The following is a 22142-nucleotide window of genomic DNA, read 5'->3' as shown; positions in this document are numbered from 1 at the left end:
TTGGAGGTCATTTAACAAGGTCTGTTCGGCATTGGCTGATCCTGGGGAACTGGGGGAAGGTGGTTTTGCTGTGAGTGCAGATTTAAGGTCATGGGTTACTGCTCTCAGACAGTTCAGACAGACTAATCCATAATGTGAATGTAATGCTTATGGGAATGCTCAGTGAACCTTGATCAGTTAGTTCAGGATCAGCCTGATTAAACAGGAAAATATATGCTTTCTCTTCATGTGATCTGCTGGAACAATGAGAATGAGAAGAAATCATGGCTTTGTGTACCAGCTTTTATTTCATGTTCTTGCTTTCTATTGCAATAATGGAGACTGGGATCTGTTCAATCAATTCTAGCTGACTGGCCTATTTCTAAGCTTCTCTGGGGGGAGAGGGGTTCCAGTGTGTGGTCTTCTTCCTTTAGTACTCCCATTATGATATATTTGCCAATGCATCTCTTTAAAAAAAAAAAAAAATCTAGTATTTAGAATAAAGAGAGTAATTCAGGAGGAGTTAATTCAGGTAAAGGATGTAATTCACATCAGATGTTTATATTAATACATTCATTTTATGTGTTAAATAATACAGATTAAGACAATGTTTTTACTTTGCAAAGAAAACATATGATCATTGATATGGTGAAGCTTTCTGTAAGTAGACATTTTATTTAACTTTTATGGAAAGAGTCACCAGTGTCAGCACTTTAACTGAGTACATTTACTGCCACTGATTCTTCAGAACAGAGGAGTTAGCACTTCCCAGTTTCTCTGTAACATCACAAGATGCAATTTCTAATTTAAAATCAAGAGAGAGGAAAAAAGAGAGTGAAGGAAGGACTGTTTATAGGCGCTGTAAATAAGTGATTGCAGGAAGTAAGTTCCACAACATTAAATGTAACTATAAATGGTTAAGAGCACAACGTGTTGTTCATAATAATTAAAAAATTACAATTGTTGACAAATTGCTGTGGTATAAGAGGAATAAAATACTTGCTGTTTATCGTTGTAAGAAAATAATCCAGTTCAGGTTGCCATGGTGGAGTATTTTCCTATAACAGCATTCCTTACTTGTTGTATTGCTGTAAATAGTTTCGGTTTGATTACAGTGTGTTCTTTTTTTTTTTTAAGTATTACTATTCTGTCCTCCCAAGTCCTTTTAAATGCATAATTTATTAGCTGCACTGAAATAGTTTCTGCAGTGCCTTTTAGCTTAACCATGCCTTTGGTCTCAAGTTCCTCCCGCGATGACCAAAAGAGAAGTTTTCCATTTGCAATATTTTTAGGTTTTTTTGCAACAGTGTCTTTTCCCAAAACCCACTTCTCTGTTGGAGAGCTTTTTTAGTTGGCTTTAGAATGATTGCATGGCCACATGGTTTTCATGACGGCATTTCTTTGACTTTTCTGTAGCATTTTATGAGACTGTGATATCCGTGGAAAATCTGAGCACATCTCTGCTGTGACTGTGGTGAGACTGTATCAGATCATATCCAAGGTTCTGGTGTTCTTCAGGCTCTAATTGCAGAGCCCATCACTGGTTTTAGTTGCCCCTTTGCATGATCTTTTTGCCACAGAAATCAGTTGCATCACTTCTTAAAATCTGCTTGGCAGATTTGGTGGCGTAATTAGATCTTGGTGCTATACAAGTAACCTTGGATGTATCAGCTCTCACTTGAACAGTCCTCCCATAGTACAGACCTGATCCTAAAACATGTCCCAGATCTAGACACATAAATCTAATCATACTTTGAGTTAACTGTTTTAGTGATGATTGTTTTTTAAATTAGTGGTTAGAGTCTAAGTCAAAAAATCCACCCGACTTTCATAACTTGATCAGCCATGTCCTCACCACCTTCACAGCCTGACCTGTGGTCACCTGACCAGGGCCAAGAGCATAACAGTCGGGAGAGTAAATTAATTTGCCTCCATTTTAAATAATGTAATAATGTAGTAATAAGTATCAGCTGATTAAATATAACGTTAACTATTTAATGCTAACTAAGCGGTTCGCTTCTCATCCTCCTACAATACTGTCTTCTTTAATGAAAGCAAATCCAACAAGTAGTCAAAATCACCCAAATCCAACTGTGACATGCTGGATGGTTGATTTGTTATGGCATATCAAGCTGGCGTGTCAGTGTGGTGAGTTTGTCTGTCATTTATAGGAATTGCAGGATGCTTCAGGAAGACCTCATGAGCATCTTTGGGCATTACAGTGTGACACTGACTCATTTCCTGGTTCGGTAAATTATACAGCAAGCAGCAAATTATATGTGACAGGTGTTGACAAAGCATGCACGCCAGCAGCCCAGCCTAGTCATTATCTCACTGTAACTGAGAAATTACGGCCTGTTTTCTTTTCGCGCGCCAACCCTTTAATATCATTACTTGAAGAATGTCACGGTGGTGCCGTACCCAAAGCGGAGAGCATGGTGTCAAATTCATGCTGGTTTTTGAAATCTGTTGGCATGCAGAGAAAACGTGTGTGTGTGTGTATGAGGAAGTGTGAAGGACACTAACACTAGGCTGAAATTCCATTTAGTTGTATTTGATCTCTAGATGTTTTGTTTGCATTTGGGTCTGTTATTAAAGCCAGTAATATTCAGTAGATTTCTATTGCTGAGGCTCTACCGCTTTAATTTTGATGCCTTCTTCTTCTTCGTCTTTCGGCTACTCCCATTAGGGGACACCACACAGTGGATCATTGGTCCGCCTATTTGATTTGGCACAGTTTTTACGCCGGATACCCTGCCTGACGCAACCCTCCCCAATTTTATCCGGGCTTGGGACCAGCAGTGGGAGTGCACCGTCATGTGCAACCCAAGTGGATGGGGTTGGTTCCCTGTCTGAGAATTGAACCCAGGCCGCGATGGGACCTCCAGGGACCCTTAATTTTGATGCCTGTGTTATGGAAAAAAAAGTATATAACCAATATAGTAGATGGCAAGATGAATAAGAGCATCAATCAGCAACACTTTGGAAGGACCATCCTTAATCTTGACATGTGAAGCCACTCAAACCACTTATTAATGATAAAAAGAAGAAACCTGCTGAATTGTGGTCTATAGTCCTTTTCATTGAGGTAAACAATAACAAAGTTACTGTGCATGTCCATCCTAATGCATTTCCTGTGATGCCATTTTTAAATATAAAGCTGTCAAAACACAGTGATTGACTCATACTTATGAGTCTCCCAAACACCAAACAAGTAAGATACAAATACATGATTGTTTGTCATTACCACATCCTTTGAACAAGAATATGAGGAACAGTGAGAAAACAGTTTTTTTTTTCCCACTGACATAAAACTTATACATGAAGTGACTTACCCTGATCTATAGCATTTCCTTGCTGATAGTTTGACATAGTGTGAATGCTTAAAATGTACTCTCTTAGCAGACAGATGGGAAATATTTGCTTTTTATTATGCAGATGGTATCTGTATTCGGTGTTATAAAGTTGGAGTGAGTCAAACGTGGTCTAAAATGCACTCAGCATGGTTTGTTGCTAGCAAGGAAGGAGAAGTTGAGTGGTTTTTTGTTTGGCAAGCGAATGCATTACACAGCTGAATATTCAACTGTTCAGTATACGACATGCGGTTTAAATGTCTGTTCGTTGATTTCTCAAGTCATTGAATATTGTGTCTTTTAAACATGAAATATTACATGTAAGCTGAGATAAAACGGCTGGTCTAGAACCTAGAGTTAGTGGGAATCCAGCCATATTGCTTCTCTGCAGCAATCTAAGCTTTTCACTTTGCATTGTCTTTTGGAAATGAATGCATTTTATTTCTGAAAGCTAGTTGTACCTTGCCTGAGGGAACATCCAACAACTGAACAACATGGTGCTAATTATAATTTGGACATCCTGTTATTATATCAAGCTGCCAGTCTTCCTATGGCTCTTCCTTAGTGTTTTGAATGATGTTTACCATCAACCAGATATGTTTTAGGTATAGCCATGTCACTTCCTTCATTCATGAATATTCATTGCAGCACATAGAGTGATATGAGGTCACTGAAGAGAGGAATAACCTCAAACTTCTCTCCTCGGCTGTTGTTTTGAGAGAGAGAGAGAGAGAGAGAGAGAGAGGTCAGAGACAGTGAAAATCCCACTTCTCTTTGGTGACACAGTGGAAGTGCCACTCTCAGCTTAAAACACAATAGAGCTGACAGAACGGGCGATCAGTGCTTTCATTGATTTTCACACTCCGCTCTGCTGTGACATGGGACAGTGTGATGATGGAGGCCAAAGTCATCAGGTTTCTCTATAGCAGAAAATGCAAAGGTAAACTCTAATAATTCAATACAGCTCTAGTCTGTGAAGAACGTCTTGAATGTCAGGTTCATGTTTTCTCTCGGTGTCATGCGTTCATTTCTAAAATCTCTGTCGTCTAATTTTACAGTAATTCTGCTACCTGCATTTTTTTTATTTCCGTTTGATCAATGATCTGCATTCATTTGAAATTACCACCGGTACACGTTTAAAGGTGTTCTGTGCCAGCTTGTTTTTCTGAATTCCCTTAATTGTGGTGAGTAGGTACAGTGTGTGATTTATACAACATTTACAGTCTCTCCACTGTAGTTTTTATAGAGTGGTCAGATTACAACATAGTTTCCTTACTTTATAGTGGTGTAATGGATGTTTTAGGTGTATAGCAACTTGAGCCGTCTACCAAGCTCTCCAGAGGTTATGAAAACGGCATAATTCAGTGTTTTAGCTGTCCGGCCGTTTGTAAGTGAAGTAAATTAATTTGAGGCCATGCTTCAGTGCTCTGTGGATATGAGAGAAATAGGGGAGGGAGGAAGGGGGAGAGATAGAGAGTGAGAGAATGAGAGCACAAGTGGTTGAGAATTGAAAAGTAATAAGTTGGGATATACTTCTTCAGGAGACAGAAGAATATGAGAGGGATATACAGTACACTCCATTAATCTCTGTCATACTATAGCAGTGCTCAATTCTGATTGGTCAGAAAGTGTTGATTGATTTTCTATAGCAGCACAGCTCTGAAGGTATTGTACTGAATGTATAGCAGGAATTTGGACAGCATCTTGTATGGTGGACGCTCCATATAAACAGTTTTAAAAAAGTGTAATTGTTAACATGATGAAGTTGAGGAGCATTTTTGGAAGGTCGGTGCTTTACAACAGTCAGAGGTAAAACTGTTTACGTTTTCAGGCATAGGAGAGTCTTTAGGATGGAGGGGTTTGCAGTTTCTCGGTAACATGACAACTTGCATTTTTTTGTCTTATGGTGAGAAGAGAACAACCATTTATAGCTGTTATAAGTGATATTAGACACTAAGTTGTTTCATGGACATTCTACAACAAAGTACATGTCATCCTTTAATTAATAATAAAAAAGTATTTGCAAACATGATTTGCTTTATCACCATAGACATTATGAGGAGATGATAAAGACTGTAGCTACTTGGAAAATACAAGCCTCGCTAATTAGGCTTGCGTGCAACCAAAACTTTGGGCCTGGCAGTATATTGGAGCTTTTACTCACCTGGTAGGCTAGTTAATGAATGAACAGTTCATCCACCTATAAACTGTTCATGCTTAAAGGAATCACTTGTATGGTGATTAAGGTTGCACCTTTACTGGAAATATATAATTTACAACCTTTTTTTGTGTTCAACAGCCGGCACTATGTTCCTGGGTGGGTTAGGTGATGAAATGTTGATGAAGAGATGAGATTAACTTGGGTTCCTCCTCAAGGTTGATACAACCTGAATGTTAACTGTGTATGGCTGCTGAGGGTGCTGGTGAATTGTAGAAGATTGCTTATGATAATACAGTAAATCCTGGCACATGACTTGTCAGGACTTGTGGAATCCAGAAGGAATGCCACAAAGGAATTAACTGTAAACCTCTCTTTCCATCTTTGGCAGAGATCCGGGCTCAGCTGGTAGAACAGCTCAAATGTCTGGATCAGCAGTGCGAGCTTCGTGTGCAGCTCCTCCAGGACCTTCAGGACTTCTTTCGCAAGAAGGCTGAAATCGAAATGGACTACTCGCGCAATCTGGAGAAACTGGCTGAGAGGTTCCTGGCCAAGACACGCAGCACCAAGGACCACCAGTTCAAGTAAGAACCCATTTGGGGGAAAAAATGGTTGGCTGGGTGCATCTTTAACACAACCAGAAGCTTTTAGGTTCATGCACACACAAGCACACACGCACATAATGACAAAGTAAACAGCTCAACGTTTAACCAGCATTAATGTGGATGATATGTAACACCCTGTGGTTATGGTTAGGTGTAACAAATGTCACTGTTAAACAGTATCAGGACTTCTGCATGGTTCTTAGATGGGGCTTTGATGAAGTTAATAACTGTCATTCCTAGAAAAGGCTGTTCTGCTTCAGGGGCCTACAATAGGGATTAAAATCTCAATCCGCTTCCAAGAACCATTTCCATTATGTCTCAAAACCTAATAGCTCTACATATTATTCATAACTACATTATATGTCTAAGAATATGTGGACATCTGACCAATCACACCCATATGTGCTTGTTGAGCATCCCATACCAGATTTAGTCCCCCTTGGCTGCTATAGTAACCTCCACTCTTCTGGGAAGGCTTTCCACCAGATTTTGGAGCGTGGCTGTGGGGATCTGCCATTTCAGTCACAAGAGCATTAGTGAGGTCAGGCACTGATGTCGGGCGACAAGGCCCGGGGTGGAGTCAGCATTTTATTTCATCCCAAAGGTATTCAGTGGGGTTGCAGTCTGTGCAGGCCACTCAAGTTCTTCCACACCAACCTTGGCAAACCAAGTCTTTATAGACTTCTCTTTGTGAACATGGGCATTGTCATGCTAGAACAGGTTTGGGCCTCTTAATTCCAATAAGGGGAAATTGTAATTCTACAGCATAGAGACATTCTGGACAATTGTGTGCTTCCATCTTTGTGGCAACAGTTTGGGGAAGTTTGCGTTTTTACCAGAAAGGAACCTTCCAGTAATGATGCAAGAAGCATCCTTCAGAATCATCATATATCAATAATTTTAGTACAGTAAAAAGAAAAGTACTTTTTGCTGAATAACAGCTAGCTGGCTGACTAAAGCTAATGATAAGTCAGTCGCATGAGATAGCTACAGAAGCGTTGAGGTTATGTTAGCTAGTTCATTTAACCACAGAATGACTTCTGACCATGTGTAAACACAAATGACTGTTATATATTCACTTCCATTTTTTAATGACGATGGTGCTAGTTTGGTATGGTGAACAGAATTATGGCATCATCTACACCAAGAGAGATGGTGCATGTTATGCTGCTCTCAAATTTGACCATTTTTGCATCGGTACGTAATAAAAATTAGTAACTATTATATATTAGTTATTAGAAAGGGCTCCAGTTTTAACATTTGCTGATGTTATGTACACTGACATGTTTTGGTTGCCTGGAAACCTAATTGGCTAGGCTTAAAAGTGGTAGCTAACATAATGCAATAACCTATGGCAAGCTAGTAAGTCAGTTAACTCTATTAATATGGCTAAAGGAAATGAACGAGTATACTATATGATCATGAAGCATTTGTAACGTCGACAAAAAGTCAGCAAGTTCTTGGCCTATGTGAAGTGATTTTCTGTGTAAATTATATACTTAAGTCTGGCTAATGTTTTAAATTTTCTCTCAGTATATGTTAAAACATGAGGTGACTACAGGAGAGTTATGTGACACTCTGAGCTGCACTATATTTCGCCAGGTTTCATTAGTGTTTCAACATACCTGTGTGTTCCTGCTTCTGCAGCTTTCAGCCAGATACCACCACCCCACACACTCAGTTCACTCTCTATTAATGGTTCTGTTTAAACGCCGTAGTCTCACTTCATTTGTAAGCAGAAACGTGAAATGGCACCGTGCATGCCTGAAAGGAAACCAAAACTCACAAGAAATGTAGCACTAGGTTCAGAACTTCCTATCATCTTACTGTTTTTGCTTGTTTCAAAATAATTAGTGCTTATTTTTAATGAATTTTCTTTACATATAGGTTGTATCAAGTTATCTTTGCGATAAAATGTCAGTCTGGAAGCATTTTTTATATTGTTGTCCTAATCAGTAGCCTTTTGTGTTCCAGTTTGCCAGTGTAGTCTGTTCATTCTGTTTCACCGTCATAAGGGCATGCAGTAGATTACCACCAGCTTAGTGGTGCTTGTTAAAAACTAAAATCAATGCATTACTTTGTATAGCATCTTCTTGTTCTTTTTGGTGCTATATAGAACCTTTTTTTTTTTTTTCTTTCTAAGAGTGGTGTTGTGTGAGCCCACAGCCAACTGTCACACAGGGGGCTTGTAAAGCTACTAAGGCTGTCTGATGTGGAGAAACAAACCATATTATAATCATACTGCTGAACCTATGATATATGTTACATAAGTATTTTTGTTTGTTTATTTGTTTCGGATCACAAAAATGTGACAATTAGCCACCCACTGAAAACATCTGGAATTTCTGAGACTTCTATATTTCTGAGATCCGGTAATATCAATGTTGCAAAGCCCACTGTTGCAGTAAAACCTGACAATCAATATACTGTACAGCCCTAAATGCTACAAGCAAGTTGGGAATGTTGACAGGAAATTACAAAAGAACCCACAGTCTGGGTTTATCTGTACTCTTGCAAACAAGCTTCATAACCCTTTTATGAAAGTTCTGTTTTTGGAGTAAAGAAAGGATGTGGGAGTGATGTTCTACAGCTCCTTTTATTTTTTTACATTCATAACATGGATCGCTTTACTTGTCACACTCTGCTTTTCCTGTAAGTAGGTGTGACGGGGTTTTAACCACAGACTTGGTTCTTTTCGTTTTAGCAAAGGGGGCATTCCAGCTCCTGACAGTTTCGCCTCCGGCAGATTTCAGGCAGAAGGTGATATCAAATGGAGCAAACTTTCTGTTCTCGTTTCTGAGTTTTTCTGCATTTCAGTTTCTTTCTTACCCCTCCTCCTCTTTTTCACCATGTGCTGTAGTCTGTTCTCTATTTTGGTTTATAGGCGCTCGCTTTATGCACAGTACACTACAAGCTTTTCCCAATCTATTTGACTTTCTTAGATTAAATTGCTAGAGGAACTATCTAAACCACTGAATAATGACCATGAATAATCAATGAAGTGGACCTTCAGCATTTGATCCGAGAGATGTGTGAATGGCATAACTGCACCACTAAGCTGAAAGGTTGAGGCATATTTTTAAAATATTGTCATATTTCTATGATGACGATCTGCTCAGGTCAGAAGTTCCCCATTATTACCCCCCTTCAGTTCAGTTCACGGAATTTCCCTTCTCTCATCCCTTTCGCTTTTTATTTCTCACTTACGATTTGTCGAATTCTATTTCCCTGTCGTATTCTCCTTTTTTCATCTCTCCATTCTTTACAGAATCTCCACAAAGCCTCTTTGCCAAGAGCATTCTGATCCCTCTGACCCACATTAAGTGTGAATGTCTGTAATCTTGCTGTGTTCTTGTTGTGTCCCTCGTACCCCCGCTCCTCACATATGCAGAACCGCAGGAATCCAGCTCCAACATCTGCCTGCGTTCACAGTGAAAGCAGCATCTGCTAAGAGCATGGTGCCATGAAGGAATGTGAGGTATTTTCCAGGCTTGCTGTCAGTCAGGAGGCCCTGGCCCCCTTGCATGAGGGATTCTGGGTAGAGGGTGATGATTCTCCAGAGACCTCCGGCATGCTGGCTATGTGCTGAACGGCCGAACGGCTGAGCTGACGGTTGGCCTGCAGTTGCAGCAGCTGGGCAGAACGAGGCTTAACTGCACTGTGTGAAGAATGTCTACGAAGTTGGTCGGAGTGGTGGTTAGAGGCCTGGGATGGGGCAGCACTGATGAGGACATTCTGTGCATTAAGAAGTATAACAGCTTCTCAGTTGTCATGCTCTCTTACAAGCAGCACTCGTGTTGTGTTTTTGAACATTTATTCTTTGCATAAATTGCTCAGGGTTGGACAAATCATACATCTATTAGCTTAAATAAAAGCTCTAATGTGCTGGTAGTTTATGTGATGTAATGATCTGTATGCTGGTTAAGTTAGCTGGTTAAGTGCAAGGGGAAAAACAAGTATATGACTATTATCCTCTTCTAACAAAGTTTTTATCGTAGCACATTATGTAGTGAGTGAGCTGTGGCAAGGCACAAACAGAAGAGCTAATATAATTACCCAGGTTTGCTCTAGTTTCAGCAAAGTTTCCAGCCAAAATATATCCCAAAAGACCTGAAACTAGCCCCCAAAAAAATTGGGCATTGGAAAAGGGAGACACATTGGTCTTCTTTTTCTCAGCCATTGTATGGGGAAAAAAAGATCACCATGGTGCACGCGCATTTCTGATGTACAGACGTTATCCACTCCATAATCCCCATGTCACTCTTCCATTCTTAGCGATATTGTATGTTACAGTAGTAATGGTTCTGTACATCATGGATACATTGTATGCACTTCCTCTTCCTTTGTTTGCTTTAAAATGTATGGAATTGTGAATGAGGACTATTTAACAGCATTTGTTGAACAGCTCTGCCCTACTTGGCCCTGTGGATAAGCTACCTGTGGATAAGCTTTTCTTTTGAAAAGGCAAGTCAAGTAAGGAGTAGTTTTTTTTTCTTCTTTTGTCCACTGGGAAATTACAGAGGAAAAAAAACTAATACCCCAGACACAAAATCTGCTTTTCTCCCTTACTTGAAATCTGCTTGTCTCTGTTTCCAGGTTACTGATTTGTTCACCCATGTTACTGCTTTTTTGTGTAAAATTTGGATTGATTAGTCAACAGAAATTTACGGCATTTCTACTTTGCCAGTTAATTCCTCACATTTCAATTACACTCTGCAGATCCCTTTATAGACAGAAAGAAAGTTAAGAAAGAGGAAAGTGGAAGCGTGAAGGCTCTATTTCACTGAATGTGATCAGTCTCGTGAAACTAGCACAAAGAGGAAGAGCTTCTTAGACACTCATTACTTGAGGAGTGTTGTGTGTCACATGGTCATTAGCTCTGTTTGACGATCCTAGCTGTGACTGCAGGGCAGATGTCAAACTATTCCAGTGCTTAATGTGATGCGTGATGAGGAGATCACCAAAGTGTGTGTGTGTGTGTGTGTGTGTGTGTGTTGGGGTTGGGTGAATGCTAGCATAGTAAATGTTAACGCACTACATAGAATAACTGTAATTACTTAAAATACTGCAGAAAATACTGCTTAAATTACTGCAAAATGCTTAAAATACTGCAGAGTTATGAGTCTATTAACTTGACATTTAAACAGGGTAAGCCTTCATGTTGTAGATTTTGTAGGCTATTAGCTATTAGCTTTTCTTTAACTGTGGAATTCACACCATAAACCAATACAGTGAAAAAAGGGAGCTTAGGACTAGGGAACTTTGATACAGGATTTGGTATTGATAGTTCTGGAGTTTTTGATTTTCCCAGCCCTGCTCTGTGAGGTTTTTACATTCTCATCCCTTCTTATTGATGTTATTGATATTCCCACCCCTGCTTATGGAGGTTTTTCAACATTCCCAGCCCTGCATATGGAGATTTTCGATTTTCTCAGCCCTCCTTATGTTGGTTTTTGACTGCACAGCATTTCATGTGTTTCCTGACTCACAGTTAGAGGAAGATATGAGCAGTACCAGTACACTAAATAGTTCCATTACAGTGTTTTAAAAGGCTCGTCATAGTATCACTTTAATCTTCTTGCCTAACATCCTATGTGAGCCTGCTTTTTGGATTCAAGGCTGTGCATCAGTGAAATTACAGTGAAACTTGTCAGTAAACTTTCCCCTCAGCAGCCGTGTACATGCACTAGCTTTTTCCAGGGAATTTTTTTGTAGTATTTATCCACTTGTAGTTAAAGAACTCAGTTTAACCTTAAGGACTGAGACTTGTGTTTGTGTGGTTGGCTGTCTGTCTGTCTGTGTGTGTAAAGGGGTAGCTGGAGTTTCATTTCCTATCTCCTCTGACGTGTGTGTGACTGATGACTTCCCGGCGTCATGCCCAGCTGGAAGTCAGGGCCTCATAAAGTCCATTCTCACCAGAGTGTAGAATTCTCTGCACCACTTATCATGTATATAACAAACAAGGGACTTTGAAGAGAAGAGTTACACACTGTATTTTATGTTTCATGAAATGCTGAGGCCTGCCATGATTCAGAACGTTCTTTTGATTTAGGGCACTTTTCATCTGCACTTTTTTGAGCTATGTAATTTCTAGTGTAAGGATAACTTCTTTTCTTAAGTTAAATAAAGATGTCCTCTAAACCATAGTTTTTGTAGGTCTGTAAACATCATGATTTAGTTTTTGCTTAACTATATATTACAAAACATGTCGTGTATGGTGAATCATACCATGATATGATATTTTGACCTTATACAACAACACTGAATTCTCTGCTCTGATTGGTTATAAGGTGTTGATTAATTTTTTATCACCGCAGCACTGACAATAGTGCCAGCAGTAGGGTTTATATTAATGTGATTGTTCTAATATGTTTCTGTTATAACAGTTTACATGTATGTAAGAGACATGTATGGTGAACAGCACTTAACATAAACTTCACGTAAACTGATTTTAAAAAACGTGTACTTGTGTATATGGTTCAGACGTTCACTTAGACGGTTATTTGGCATTTTTGGAAGGAGTCTCCAATGCCAGTGCTTAGTAATAGCCAGAGTTAAAGGGTAAAGTTTTCTGTTGCAGGAAATTCTTCAGAACAGAAAAATTTGCACTTTGTGGTTTCTCTATAACATGATCAAGGGAGAGGAAAAAAGGAGAGGCTGGTGAGGGAACGACTGTTTGTGGCTGTTATAACTTGAGTGGTAACAGGAACTGACTTGTTTCGCAGACGTTCTACGCCATTATACTATGAAAAGATAAAAATATGACATGTTCTTTAATTAATGAACAACTGTAATGGTTGGCAAATTGCTTTGGTATGAAAGGAATGAAACTAAAACACTTCATGACATGCTGTTATTGGAAAATAATAATGTCGCATGACCCATGTCGTTAATTATTTTTAAAACAGCATGCCCCATCATGTTTTATTCCTTACATAGTATGACCACACCTAATTACTGTTATATCTGCAGTGAAGTTAAATTCATTCAAGCTAAACACCTACAATAAATAAATAGAAAAAGGTGATAAATACATTGAAAACACACATATAATAAAAGATTAAACATTGTAAAATTTCAAAATCCACATAATACATCTAGTGAAAAGCAAAAATAAAAAATCTTTGGCCCGTTGTGTAAAAAAATTCAATGAACAGCTTTATCTCTGACTGTTACAAAGCATCGATACTGGAAACTCCTTCGAAAAATGCTAAATAAATGTGTCCTTATAGAAAACAAGTAAACATGTCAACAAGTAGACACACTGGGCCTCATTATCACGCTCGATGTGAACAGATTTATTTGTATCTTGTTTAAACGAGCATGTGCAGAAGAAATGTAGTATTCATGAAAATCCAATAATCTCTGAAAAATTTTGTATCCTACTTGTTATTCTGAGTGTGTGTGTACATTTGCGCATAAGAAGACTATCTTAGACTGATCCACTCCAAATTATAGAATTTGCAATGAGTAACTGCACGTTTATATACGAATTACGCTGTCGAGTTTAAATCACTTTTATTTCAGTTACACACAAATTTAATAAATATTTTATGAAACCCAGTCATTTCATATTAATGGCATTAACTAATGAAATATTGAAATATATAAAAATTAACGTATTGTAAGAACAGTCATTCAATTAAGAATGCTGCTGTATAGAAGGATGACGCTCTGCAATGACTCAGCATATAAGTTTGTTCCATTTGCCATGGCATCTTGTTTTAATGCTGTGCAATATTTTATAAGAGCCAGCACTAAGTGGCCGATAAGTGACCGATGTGGTATGTCTCAATCTGCAGTGTGGTGTGTACTCCCTAGTGTGCTGCATGATTTCCTATGACACACACCCTCCTGCTTTTCTAACATGGCTTTGGGTAAGGTACGTTGGTGTTTGCTGGCCAAGAGTCACCAAGACACCTTGCTTTGAATTAAAAAAAAAAAAATTCTCTATGTGATGTGCTTGATGTCCACGATCATCTCCATTTTCATGTCAAACATACTGTTGGCTTAGACGTGAGGTAAAATAGCTTTCAATTCTGCATCAGAGAAAGTTTTTTTGCCATTTACTCATCATTTTAGTGCTGGAAAGCTTTGTCTTTTATGGAGTTTGTGGACATCAACAAATGCAAATCAGCTGTGCCATCCATGTACCTGGTCATTTCCAGGTGATTGGCATTCATCAACATATGCACGCTAGTGTGACAAAAAATCAGCGCTTCCAAAACATTTTTTAAAACAGAAATTTTAAGTTTGGTTTGCTTATGCAAATATTTACACACAACTTTTAGAAAAGGTTAATACATGAGGTAAAGTCCATTTAAGTGGAGCAGCCACCATACCAGTCCCTAGTTGGTTGATACCAGTAAGTTGTTACTATAAAAATGATAACATATTGGAATGAGTGCATTAATATAAACCTATGAATAGCCTTGCAGCCAGAATAGCTGATAGCTGTGCTGTTAAAGAAAAATAATCATAATCTTCTGACCAATCAGATTCGAGAATTTAGATGAGCTGTGGTATAAGTGTCTATATCTTTAAGTAAATTAGAGAACTGAGCTGAGAGAGTGTTGACTGTATAGTGTGGGTACAACAGAAAATATTGTATGAGGAACACTCAATGGCCAGCTCTGATGATGTCTTTCAGCCACTGTACACATCATTCATATCACTCTTGTACAATCTGTCTGGCTATGCATTGGGAATTTGCTTCTTGACAGTTATCTGCGCATTTAGGATTCTTTCTCTATTCTTATCCATTGAGCCAAAAGTCCTGTCATGCCACTGTATCACTGTACGGGTGTAGGTTGCCATGGGAACCCCGGCCTGCTTCATGGTCTTTGGTGAAAGACTCATTCTGTCTCCAATGACCCTGCTGTTAATTGGGTGACTCCTCCATTCATGGGACTTCAGTTTTTTAGTGGCCTTTTCCAAATGACCCCAAGCTACTTGTCGTGAACTGGTGTAATCTCATAAAGATCTGCCTTTTTGAGCTGTCGAGGAAGTGTGTTGTTGTGAGACTGCTGTGTCTGAGCATTTTTTTTTCTTATTTCTTTATTAGAGATCCACTGTAACAATGTGTTAGGGTTCTACGGAACATCTTTTAAACCCTATTCATCTGTCTTGTACTTATTCATGAGATCAATTTTTTTTCAGTTTGAACGTGTTGTGCAATAGCAATTCCTTGTGAGTTGCAAGTTACAGTGCATGCTCGGACAAGTGTGTTTCTGCATCTCATTCCTCACGTCACCACAGCCGTGCCCTACAAGGAGCTCTCATTTCTAACGTGCATATCCACTTTGTTTAGACAGGATTTACAATGGTGTGTGGGTGGGTGTATGTGGTTCGGAGTGTATCTTTAAGAGCAACATAAAGAAAAAGAAAGTCTTAAGAAAGGGCTTGCCTTGCATTTGTTCTGAACTGAATTGTAGAAACGGATCAGAAAGTGGAATGTTGAAAACTCCAAGCAATGCTGAAATAATGTTTTTTAGATAGATGTTTGTTTTTTAGATAGTCCATAAAAGTACCGATTTGTTTCAATAAACGGTGTATTGCGTACACACTCCTTTTTTTATTTTGTAGTGTTATAACTTGGAATTGAAATTGACTTTATTTGAATTATATACCATGAATCTACATAAAATGGCCTATAATACAGATATGAGGAGGAAAATCTATATCGTTAGCAAAGTTATTTACAAAGTTAATAAAATTCTTTTTAGTATGTAATTGTGTATAATTCTATTATAAGTCTATATTATTCTGTAATATAGGTCTTTCAATATTACATGTGATAAACAATTCAATGCTATACCTTTCAGCAGTTTGAAGGTATTATCAATGGCCTGACAACTTGTTATTGATATTATATTATGCCTATAGGAAGCACATGCTAAGGTATGCATGCCAACTAATTCTTTTTAATTTCAGAATACTTTTCAAGGCTATTATAATTTCTAAAGCATATAGATAGGGAGTTTTATTCAGTAGCATATGAGCTTATGCTTCTAGAAACAATCAACATGTAAAATAAGCAAGAGACATTGTGATACTACGATTGGTATCAGTATCAAGTGAAAAATGATGACAAATCCGATACGATAGTAATCCAGCTTTTCAGGCTGTTATGGCCCTGATTGGGGTTGACACGATTTTTCCGAGCACAGCATGTTGGCACAGTGGGTAGCGTTGCTGCCTCATAGCTCAAGGGTCCCCGATTCGATCCTGAGCTCAGGTCTTCCATGTTCTCCCCACATCCGTGTGGATTTCCTCCAGGTTCTCCAGTTTCCTCCCATTCCCCAAAAAGGTGCTGTTAGATAGACTGGCTATTCATGACACATTTTATGACTTGAACATTTGATGTTGCTGGACCTGATTTGTGCAGATAAAACCTGTTGCCATCATACCTTTGAGGTTTGGCATAGTTTGGCATCAGAAGCCTGCAGAGAGCAGTGTCTTATCAGGATCAAGTATCAGCCTGTACTCAGAGCTCTTATATCCTTATTGTATCAACAAAAATGAAAGTTGAGATGAGTTTATCTCTAAACACAATTTGCACTTGTCTTAGCTCAATTTTCAGACATTAGCCTCACGTTTAACACTATTTGTAGAAGTATGCTGATTAGCAGTGTTATGCTAATTGCAGCTGTGATTGCATTTTTTTAAAATGGTGGAGCAGTTTGGACCTGATATGGGCTGCAGAAGTCTTTTTTGTGTTTGTATGGGCTGCAACTTTACAAGGTTAGGAAACATCACTTTAGGTCATTTTCACACTCTGGACCATGTGAGTGGTGGAATTCTTGAGAATGATTGGGACATGTCACAGATCCTGGGCAGTTCATGCAGTTAAAAAAAAAATGGAAAAGGAAAAAAAAAATAAACAGATGCTTGGAATATGATTTGTACATGTTCTCTTAATTCTCTGTACCCAAGCCTTTTTTCATAGGTCTGAGTCATAATTCTCATAACACTTGTGTTCCTGTTTCTCCTGCAATCTTGTCAGAGCTGTGAAATAAGTGGGCAGAGTAAGGAGGAAGGTTGCGTTCCTGTCTCTTCCAGCTTTTATTTAACGGTTCTAAATCACCTTGCTTGTTTAGAACTGCAGTAGCAGCTTGGCGTTGCTTGTTTGGAGCAGGTTGATGAATGATGGTTGTACAATTTTTAGCTCTTTCAGGTACCACATGATGGAATTAACAGCAGGGACTGAGCGAATGTTTGAGCTCATGTTTGAGCTTTAGCTTTGTAAACATACAGGCTGTAAGATATTAACAGAGTGCTCCACAGTCCCTCATGGTTACACACTCGGAGATTCAGAGTCCAATTACTGATGAACAGGGTGAACCTATAAAAGAAGCTTCAAGTTGAACTTTGGATTGTGGGCTTTTGTTTTAAAGCTATCTTTCTGAAATAGGGATGAGGGCCTGTCCTTTGTGTAATTGTATATCTGCAGATGTAGATCAGCACTAGTAGGATAAGAACCAAGTTGAAAGATCTACCTCATCCTGAGTACTGCTTTCTCCCTTAGGCCACGTGGTCCATATCTTCTGTATGTACAAGATGTAGTGCAGAGCATAGCAGCATTTTATCTAAGCCGTAATATGGTTAGATGTCTAGGCAAACCATGAAAAAAACAAACTTTGAATTTGACAATAGTCGTTAAAACTTTAACAACAGTGTTAACAACCCAGGCAGACCTAAGTCAGCTAGCATGCTAAATGTTAGCTAGCTTGTCTACGCTGCTAGCCACGCAGTAACTTTATTAAGTAGACAAAGTAAGTTAGCTAGGCCAGCTCAAGCCAATAACATCTGATTTCATTTTCTTAGCATTCTTTTCATGAGCTCAGATTACTGTTTACTCTTTGTGGAGTTCTGCGCATTTTCCTCATGTTCCTCCGGGTTCTTCAGTTTCCTCCAAAACATTAATGGGTTGATTAGTTACTCTAAATTGCCCCTAAATGAGAATGAGTGTGTTGTGTTGCATGGTGTCCTGCTATGAATTGGTGTTCTATCCAGGGTGTATTCTCGCCTCCTGCCCAGTGCCCAGTAAAGATGAATGAAAGAATAAGTGAATGAATTAATTAATAATTTAAGGTTTATGTATCTTTTTCTATTGAAGCCTTCCTGTCTGCTTCTGCAGATTCTGCTGCCTTCCGATTCTGTTCTCAAATACTACAGTAACCTACATTTGGTATGGGGTACTACAGTAGGAATGGGGCTTTTGGACTGGTCAGGTTGTTGGGTTTATGCCATTTGGGCCTCTCCAATCCAGGACGAATGCAGTACAACACAGTTTGGTGGTGTCCATGTTCTGTCACATCTACTGAACCTGGAAGTTATGTTGAGTTGACTTACCAAACTGCTCTTTCTCGTCAGGACTGAAATTGTTTGTTTGGGTGTTTTTTTTTTTGTTTTTTTTTATGGACGTGCTAATGTGTATTAATGCATGTTACTCACACATGAATGGGCCCACTGCTGATCCTAGCTGCTGCCTATACACAGTTATCCAGCTAGGTGCGCAGGGCTGTGATCCAAGTGTGCAAGCCAGGACAATTAATCAAATTATCCAGGAATTGCTTATGATATGCGTGTTTTAGAAACACTTATGACACATGATCTCTTTATGGACCTGATGAAGACCTGTGGACATTATTGTTACTTCCAAAAATACCCTTCTTATCCCATATCGTTGTATACAGACAATATTTAATCCAAATAGCTGTTAGAGAGTTTCATGATGGTCTCTTAACTGCCTTTGTGTCTTTGTCTCTATCCTTTAGGAAGGAGCAGAATGTGTTATCTCCAGTGAACTGCTGGAACCTGCTGTTGACTCAGGTGAAGCGTGAGAGTCGTGACCATGCCACTCTCAGCGATCTCTACCTCAACAACGTCATACCACGCTTTGCCCAGATCAGTGAGGATTCTGGACGCTTATTCAAGAAGGTGAGTGTCTTTCTTTCTTTCGTTCTTTCTTTCTTTCTTTTTCTTTCTCACTTTCTTCCTGCTTCTCAGTGGTCTGGATTAATATGTTTCTTGTCTGAAGATATGACAGTTATACAGTCAAAAATAACTCATATGCAGATTTTGCTTTTCTGGTCTGTAGTGTCACATCTGAGCTGCCAGTATTAATTGAATTATCTCTTCTTTTTCTTTCTCACTTTCTTCCTGCTTCTCAGTGGTCTGGATTAATATGTTTCTTGTCTGAAGACATGACAGTTATACAGTCAGAAAATACCTCATATGCAGATTTTGCTTTTCTGGTCTGTAGTGTCACATCTGAGCTGCCAGTATTAATTGAATTATCTCTTCAGAAACTCTGATCCCCCCTCCCCCCAGCGGTCAGTGCATGAAATTCCTCCCACAATCCCTTCCACCTGCCCCCTGCCTGTTTATTGATTGAGTCGGTAACTGCTGTATTGAGGTTAGCCTTCATTTCAAGTCAAGCAAATCCAGGCCCCCCTTTCAGTGTTCCCTCCAAAACCACTCACCCGAAGCACATACCCAAGCTAGTAATGTTTTCAATTAAAACTCACATCTTGGTATTCCAACTAGGAAAAAACAAAGAAAAAACATCGACTGTGAGTAGGAATTCCTACTCAGGAAGTCAGGAAGTTGTCCTCAACACTGACAACATAGCAACATTGCCGCTCAGACAATAAAAGTACCACTTCTGTATTTGTAACTTATATTATAATAGTATTTGGTTTAGCTAAATGAACAGAATAAATAGCTGGGTAAATCTATAATATCCACCATGCACTTTGCTAAGGTAACTGTATCATGAACTTTAAAGATTACTCATAACACTAGTGTTAATTGGTTTGCTTGCTGCTAACAACAGCTCCCACATTAAAGCTCAAATATTCAGAGGTTGGAAATAACATAATTCCAATTTCCATTGTCCCAATTCTAAGTTAAGTAGAATGCAGCATAGAATGCAGTCTAAATGCTAGTGCAATATGCGACACTTCCTTTTTGCAATTGGTTGGATGTTGGTGGCCAAGTTATTTTTGACGCTATACCACCAGACATCTTTTTTTTTTTTTCCTGAAAAGATCTTAATAATAGTTGCAGAGGAGAACTTTGTTGAACTTTTTTGCAGCCCCACCCCAACCCCCACTACCTTGCCAACCTTCTGGACTGGTTGAAGAGAGTCAGATGCAGTCTTTTCAGTCCTCTGCATAGCCCCAGATAGCTCTTTCCATCATGTGAAAGGAATGTCCAATGTCTCCAACATGTCCACATAAGATAGATTAAGGCCTATAGTAGCTTGGCTAATTCAGGTCGCAGCACCTGAAATCCAAGTCAAAATCCGGCTGAGATGGCCTCCTTTGAAAGCAGGTTGAGCAGGTGTGAGACGAGCCATTCCGTATATGTGCTTCTGGCCCTCAAGTTCTACACCAGTGGCTCAAGAGCTAATTGTGTTGGTTTGCAGGTTATTCTTGTTTAGGGCCTCTGTTTTATTGTGTTCACAATTCTAATGGTGCTTTCCATTGTCTAGGAAAGCACAGCAGGTGGACCTGCTCCACTTTTGTTTTTGTGTTCTTGTGCCTTGGGGAGTCCCCAGCTGCCCTGCTAACCCCAATCAGCACCTCTTTCTCTCTCTGTTTCTCACTCTTTTCTGTTTCCACTGTCTCACCTCATCACTATTCCCTTCATTGTTCCAACACTCCTCCTCTGCTTTCTCCAGAGCACTGGGCTTCAAAAATGATGGCTCTTTAATTGAACGCTCCTGGCTAGTACTTCTCCGGAGACTCACCATGGTTCTTGCTGATATCTGCATTATAAGTCGTAGCTCTGTCGTACCTCACACCAGCCCCCTTACCTGTCAGACAAAATAAAAATGAGCTTGTCAGCCATCCTTGGAGAGTTCTGTATGTTTTTTTAGTTTAACCTGCATTCATCGACATTGACATTGGTCTGTTTTCATTTTGGTTGTCGGTTTTCTACATGACCCACAACGCGGTTCGACTACCTGCTGATAGTGGTGCCAGTTGGCATTAGCCCATTCTTCATGTCTAAAGAGACCATTACAGCAACTCTTTAGTCCTGTCCATGACTCTCACCTCCTCATCTGTACACTCTTCTCAAACAGATCAAGCTTCCAAAGGTTCCAAAGCTTTAAAGGTACCACGCCATCTATGCTATCGTGCTTGCTAACCGGTCAAACAGAGTCTCTGCCGTAACTGCCATAGCGCAAATGCGTCATATAGCTGCATTGCGCTCTGGAACTTTGAGTCCACTGTTTACTCTCTACATTGCTTCTGCTTTGGATTTCTCATTAATGTGACATTGAACATCGTTGAAAATGTTGAGTGAGAAAAGAGGCTTGTGCCCTTTTGGTTTTAGGAACTACAAGTGAATCCTGATCGGTATTTCTTATGTTTGAGATTGTTGAAAATTGTTCTCTTAATAAATGCCATTGTACCTAGGCTAGCAGTGTTTCCCTGTAATGTCAGTGTGGCACACAATCCCTAAATTCTCACGCGAATAAGATACAGCACCACCCAGCACCCAGAAGTTGTTAAGCAGATGACAAATATTTCAATACAGACTTATTTAATTTGTTTCAAGTTGGTGTTGTCCATTAATTACCATGTTAGGAGGGGTCTTTGAGCAAGGGAAACTGTAAAGTAGTCAAGACGTGCCCCCACTTTATTCTACCATAGTGAAAAAGCTTAGTGATGCATTAGTGGAGATACAGCACTGATTTTTTTTTTCCACCTCTATGGAACAGGCATCCTATATACCTCTATACAGGATGCCTGTTCCATATTTTATGTTATTCAGATGTGTTGTGATGGTCTACTTGAGAGCTAGTTTGATCCGTATTACAGTCAAAGTGAAATTTGATTTCAGCAGTATCTTCGTGCTTGGAGTCTGCCTCTTAGAAATTCAATACAGTGTTTCACTCTGTTATGAGCTTCTGCCTCAGTAGCCTGGCTGTGTAAATAAAATTGCAGCTGTCCAACTCAGTTCCATTGAAAAAATACACTCAGGAGAATTGGCTGACCTTAAGGCACTAATTATCAGAGAGCATTTATTTCA

At 39.2% G+C, this 22142-nt stretch overlaps 1 protein-coding gene across 2 annotated transcripts in view; it reads left to right on the top strand.

Annotated features, from left to right (window-relative positions):
- srgap2 (SLIT-ROBO Rho GTPase activating protein 2) overlaps positions 1 to 22142 on the top strand; it is a 111899-nt gene that overhangs the window by 47534 nt on the left and 42223 nt on the right. Inside the window, exons 1-3 of one of the 2 annotated variants that reach the window (XM_034314144.2) lie at positions 570 to 4272; positions 5882 to 6074; positions 18875 to 19037. In XM_034314144.2, the coding sequence (XP_034170035.2) occupies positions 4224 to 4272; positions 5882 to 6074; positions 18875 to 19037 (405 nt within the window). In that variant the 5' untranslated portion in view covers positions 570 to 4223. Of the gene's footprint in view, positions 1 to 569; positions 4273 to 5881; positions 6075 to 18874; positions 19038 to 22142 lie in introns of those variants that run through there. The other variant, XM_026935637.3, reaches the window with a different exon arrangement.

The sequence above is a fragment of the Pangasianodon hypophthalmus genome, chromosome 20 (assembly GCF_027358585.1).
Source record: "Pangasianodon hypophthalmus isolate fPanHyp1 chromosome 20, fPanHyp1.pri, whole genome shotgun sequence".
In the NCBI taxonomy this organism is placed as follows: Eukaryota; Metazoa; Chordata; class Actinopteri; order Siluriformes; family Pangasiidae; genus Pangasianodon; species Pangasianodon hypophthalmus.
The sequence above is the reverse complement of the archived record's forward strand: the minus strand, read 5'-3'. Positions and strand labels throughout refer to the sequence as shown.